Source organism: Phascolarctos cinereus, unplaced genomic scaffold (assembly GCF_003287225.1).
Source record: "Phascolarctos cinereus isolate Bilbo 61053 unplaced genomic scaffold, phaCin_HiC Scaffold_2;HRSCAF=192, whole genome shotgun sequence".
In the NCBI taxonomy this organism is placed as follows: domain Eukaryota; kingdom Metazoa; phylum Chordata; class Mammalia; order Diprotodontia; family Phascolarctidae; genus Phascolarctos; species Phascolarctos cinereus.
Window position 1 is genome coordinate 45704683 of NW_027555625.1, and position 6000 is coordinate 45710682.

The window sequence follows — 6000 nt, forward strand, 5'->3', positions numbered from 1 at the left end:
GCTGCTAAGCCTTGTTGATTCTCCTTCTACCATGTCTCTCATGTGCATCTCTTTGTCTCCACTCACAGCACAACCACCCTAGATCAGTTTCTTTTCACCTTTTATTTGGGCTATTTCAATAGCCTCTTAATTGGGTGTCCTGCTTCTAGTCCAGTTAATTCTCCCCCAAAATTGCTCATAATATAATCTTCCTAACCCACAGGTCTGACCATGTTGCTACCCTGTTCAAGAACCTATGGTAACTTCCTCGTAGAGGAATCAAACACCAGTTCCTCTGCCTGACATTTAAAGCCCTCCATAATCTGGCTGCATCCTACCTTTCCAGGGTTATTAGATATGACTCCCATTTACACACTTGCCTTCCCAGTTTGCTGTTCCCCAAGCTCAGCACTTCATCTTCCTCTCTAACTCCTCTGTACAAGCCATCTCTCTCGTGTCCTGAACACTCTCTTTTCTCACCTCCACCGTTCAGAATCCCTAGATTTATTTGTTCAAGGCTCATCTCAGGGTACACCTCCTTCAGGATCGCTTTCTCGATTCTCCTAGCTGTTAATGTTTCCCCTTCCCAGACTACTTTGTGTCTACTCTGTAATGTATCGGATTCACTCCTTTGTGTCCTTGTTTTTTCTCCCCTCCCCATCATAAAAATGTGCGCTCCTTAAGGGCGGACACTGTTTCCTTCTTGTCTTTGTACTCCCAACGCCAAGCTCAGTGTCAGTCAACTAGCATTTATTCAGCATTTACCATGTACCAGACACTATGCTAAGCACCGGGGTTACAAAGAAAGGCAAAAGCAAGGGCATCTAGGTAGCACAGTGGACGGAGCACTGGCCCTGAGGTCAGGAGCACCTGAGTTCAAATCCGACCTCAAACCAAACACTTGACACTTACTAGTTGTGTGACCCTGGGCAAGTCACTTAACCCCAATTGCCTTAACAAGAAGGAAAGAAAGAAAGAAAGAAAGAAAGAAAGAAAGAAAGAAAGAAAGAAAGAAAGAAAGAAAGAAAGAAAGAAAGAAAGAAAGAAAGAAAGAAAGAAAGAAAGAAAAAGAAAGAAAAGAAAGAAAGAAAGAAAGAAAGAAAGAAAGAAAGAAAGAAAGAAAGAAAGAAAGAAAGAAAGAAAAAAGCAGAGCTCCTGCCATCAAGTAGCTCACAGGAGGAGACAACATTCAAACAACAATATGCAAGCAAGATGTATCTTGTTTGCATCTCATATGTGTATTTTGGTTATAAATACACACATATGTGTATATATGTTATATATATTATATATATATATATATATATATATATATACACACACATACATATATAACATAATGGATATAGTCTCAGAGGTAAGAAAACAAGGTTAAAGAGGACTAGGAAAGGTTTCTGGTGGAAGGTGGGATTTTAGCTGATATCAGAAGGAAGCCAGAGGAGTCAGGAGGCAGAGCTGATGAGAGAGAATACTCCAGGCTTGGAAGACAGTCAGTGAAACAGTCAAAGTCAAGAGATGGACAGCAAGGAGGCTGGCGTCTCTGGATCACATAGTGTGTGGAGGGGAGTAAGATATAAGAAGACTGGAAAGGTGAGAAGGAGCCAGGTCATGAAGCTCCTTAAAAGCCAAAACAGGATTTGATATTTGATCCTGGAAGAACAAAGGAAATGGTAAGCACTTAATAGATACTTATTGAATTGAATTCTGCTTTCTTCACTCTGCAGCAGTTCATATAAATCTCATGTTTGGCTGAATTCCTCATATTCATCATATACTGTAGTTTGCTCAGCCATTCTTAGTCAATCGGCACACACTTTGTTTCCAATTTTTTTTTTTATCATAAAGAGTGTACCTAAGAATATTTTGGTATGTATGGATCTTTCTGTCTTTGGCTTCCATGGGATTGCTGGATCAAAAGATATGAAGAATTTAATGAATTTTTTCTGTTCTACTTTGTATATGGAAATGCAAATTTTATATGTAAATATCAAAATAATAAAAATTTTTAAATAAAAAGAACTGTATCCTATCTACCATGATTCATTCATATAAGACAGCTGATCTTGGTAATCATATTTTATCATTTTTATCAATCTTTAAAAAATCAAAATTCCTACTTCCTTCCCTTCATCCATTACTCTCATTCCATCTTTCTGGTACTCGTATGTATTTTTTTAATCTCTGGAACCACGTTCTCCAACTTATATTTCTGACAACTTACAGGTTTATCACTTACCACCCTGACAAATGAAAAAATGTTCTTTTGAACAAAGGTCCACTTTGGATGAAACTAAATCCCAATTTCTGATCACATATGTGCATCTGTTGGAAGGGGAAAGCCCAGATCTTGTGAAGAGGTTGGCAGAGACTTCTGTGAAAAGAGAGAGCAGGTCCAGATGATCATTCCTGTCAGTAGTCAATAAATAACACCAATCTGAGACCCACAAATCTGCTAACTAACTTCTGATCAAATAGAAGAGTGAGGTCTGGGCTTATTTTGATTTTTATCACTTTCCTCATTTGCAAAATGGCAGAGGAAGAAAGGATGGAACTAGCTGACCAATAATGCCCCTTCTAGCTGTAAATCTATCATCTTAAAAACACAGCCTTTGTCATAAGGCTTTAGAAGTTAATTTCCCAAAGGATGATAATAATGCCTAATATTGCCCTTACATTCATGATCACAAGATTATAGGATCTCAGAGTTGGCAGAGACCTCAAATGCCATCTAGGGCAACCTGAATAAAAATACCTGCTATAAATAACAATGTAGATACATCATTATCTAATGTTTGCTTGAAGTGAGGCAGAACAGTCTGAGGAAACCCATTCTGCTTTTGGGTGGCTCTAATTTTTAGGAGTTTTCCCAATATGCCTCTCTGCAGCTTTGACTCATCATGCCTGGTTGTGCCCTCTATGTCTAAGAAGAGCAAGTTTAACACTCTTCTTTATTTCAGCCTTTTAAGTATATGAAGATATTATTCATGTCCTGCATAAGTCTTCTCTTCTCCAGACAATATGCTTTCATGTTTATTTATGCCCTTATCCAAGTCATTGATAAAAATAGCAAACTGCATAGCACCAAGGACAGATCAGTGGGGAATTAGAGACCTCCCTCTATGTTGACATTGATCCTTTGATCAATGTCATGATCATTCAATGGTTATTTGATTAGTTGTGACTTCATCTAAGTAGACAATCACTTATCCCATATTTCTCCATTTCCCCCACAAGATTAGCATGAAATACTGTTAAATGCTTTGTAAAAATATGTCTTTCCCTTTTTTTTGAAACATTGGAATATTATCCTTCATCAGGCCTGTGGCATCTCTCAAAGATAGTCTTTTAGAGCTCACTGCCACCATCTCAGCAATCACAGTCACCAGTTCTTTCAGTGCCTTGGGATATAATTCTCCCATCTGGAGTGGAGCTAAGTGCTCTCTCATATACCAGTAATTTCAACTCCCATTAAACATTTTTGTTCTGCCCTCCCAATCCAACAGGAAGAATTTCTGAGACTGAGTTAATATTAATTTTGACTTCTTTTTTTTTCTGCCATAGGCAGGCAATGAAGTCCCTCATCTCTACTGAAGAAGGGTCTTCTAAGGGTCTCTAAGAACTTGTCCCTCATCTTTGCTAAATTTGTGTTTCCTATACTCTGAGACAGTAGATTGACTCCTCTCATTTCAAAGGCCCCAGATCCTGATCCCTGATGCTGGTGTTTCTGGGTTTAAGTGCACTAAGCAAAGACAGTTCTCTAGTTGGAATTCTGGAGGTCAGAAAAGGACAGACTGTATTGGGCACTTTATTCAGAGAGGGCACATGAAATTACTTTTCCTGTTTACCAAAAAGTCCAGATTCCTGGAGACAAAGGATGGTCTAAGCTCAGCGGCAGGTCCTCGTCTTTAGGACAGACTCCAAAGAGGCTCAGTTTGTGAACCAAGGCAGAAATGTGAAATTTACCCTTCTATTTCCTCAGCTAGATGAAGAGGGATGAGATAGGTTTAGGAAACTCCTGGCTGAGTAAACTCACTCTACCAATGTAAATTGATACCTCCTCTGCAACTCAGAGAGTTGTCTAGGGCACTGAGGAGTTAAGTGACTTACCCAGGACCACTCAGGCAGTCTATGTCAGAGGCAGGCCTTCGTGACTTTGAGGCTCGCCCTCTATCCCCAAACCACATCTGACTGAAAAGCTCTTACCACAGTGCCTGGCACATTGCAAACACTCTGTCAATGTTATTATTATTATTATTATGACAGACTTAAATAACGATCACAGATAGGAAGGGAGATCATCTTATCTAGTCTAGTGCCTCTTTTATACATGGGGAACAGACTCAGAGGAGACTTACCCAAGGGCACAGAGGTGGGGGCAGCAGAGCCAGGATGTGAGTTTCTCTGGCTCAAAGTCCAGTCTGCTTTCCATTACACCCCTCTTTTCTACCCTATGGGGACATCATAAATCACTTCACTTCATCCCTGTTATTCCTCTGATATTTGAAATAATTTTTTTCTCTGGAAGTGAGACCTAATTTCCAAATTCCTAAAACAAAAGCAAGATTCTCTAGCAATACATTTCTCTCACAAGACTCTCCAATAAGATCTGCTCTAGAAAGCTCAATGACTTACATTGTATGAGTCTCAAATCATCTAAGGAAGGAGACAGATGACCTTGCCTCCATTTTAGAGATGGGATAATTGGAGGCCAGAACACTGAAGTGAGTGACTTATTTGGGAAATTTATGAGGAAGTACATGGTACGTTTTATCATATAATCTGGAGAGGATTTTTCTAGTAGGAAAAAATGTGAATAGATTAGGATTTATGTGCACTTTTTTCCCAAGCCTTAACTGATATGATTCTGGAAATTGTCTAATCAGTTTTGTGTTGATTAGAAAAGCTGAGCATTTTTACAAACGGAACCAAAACCATTGGCTGCTGCATAGCATATCTGATGCTTTTGTCATGGTCAGGAAAGTGGGGAGTAAGCAGGAGGAATTGTATAGAATGCAAGGAAAAAATAAAAATCTTTTTATAAAAATATGGAATAGGCATTATTATGTCCTGTAGATAGGCTCGCAGAGTCATAGATTTCGGGCCAGAAGAGAGCTCTGAGCCTTGTTAACCTAATTCCCTCACTTTACAGATGAAGAAACAGAGGCCCAGGAGGTTTGGTGATTTGCTCAAGGTCACAATGACAGTCTGTATCAGAGGCAAGATTGTAGGCATTTGTTGCGTGTTTATTGAATTGAATTATTATCTAACAATTCGGAGGAATAAGAGGGATGAAGTGAAGTGATTTATACAAGACCTTCAAAAAGTCAGTGGACAAAGCAGAGTTACAGGGCTGGGAGCAGGGGATCAGCATACAAAGTAAAGAAGTCTTTGTTGTCTTTGAGACTTTACCTGGGTCACCTTTTCTCGTATGCTTTATCAATGGATCTGAATCTGGCCCAATCCACCACTTCTTTCTTTCTTCCAGGTAATCTTTGAGTCGATCTCGAATGTCCTGGTTCCATGTGGACATCAGCTGACCCCCCTGCCTATGGCAATAATGCTGTGCTCCCCAGAATGAGCAGTGAAACCTGTTAGGTTGATAGCAGTCACTTTTCCTACGCTCCTTTCAATCTAGCCCTCCTCCTCTTAGAACAATTTGTCCAATGAAGAGCCAAAGCCAGATTCCTGTTCAGAACATCATCTTCCCTGACCTAGAACCAAGAAATAATGGGACTGTACTCTTTAGCAACTATCTAGTCCTTTTAACATGCACCTGGTGCTTTTGTCATGCTTAGGGGGGAATCGTAGATAACGCAAGAAGGAAACAAAAGCTTTTTTTTTTAATTTAAAGGATAGAGTTCCTCTAAGCTGAAGGGTAAATAAATGAGAATAACAAGTCTGTGGGTCTTTGAAGAGGCAACCTCACCTGTGTCTATAAGTCTGGATAATACCCTAGCCATGGATTAGGCCATTATTTACTTAATATAAATTGTGCAGCCATTGAGCTGGATGCCCCCTCCC

At 39.6% G+C, this 6000-nt stretch overlaps 1 protein-coding gene across 1 annotated transcript in view; it reads right to left on the minus strand.

The window, feature by feature from the left end:
* The window catches only part of PKD1L3 (polycystin 1 like 3, transient receptor potential channel interacting), a 65186-nt gene extending 59506 nt beyond the window's left edge, over positions 1–5680 (minus strand). The window contains 2 exon segments of the mRNA XM_078149124.1: positions 2216–2350; positions 5389–5680. Of these exon segments, the coding sequence (XP_078005250.1) occupies positions 2216–2350; positions 5389–5680 (427 nt within the window).
* Between the last annotated feature and the right edge of the window lie 320 nt (positions 5681–6000).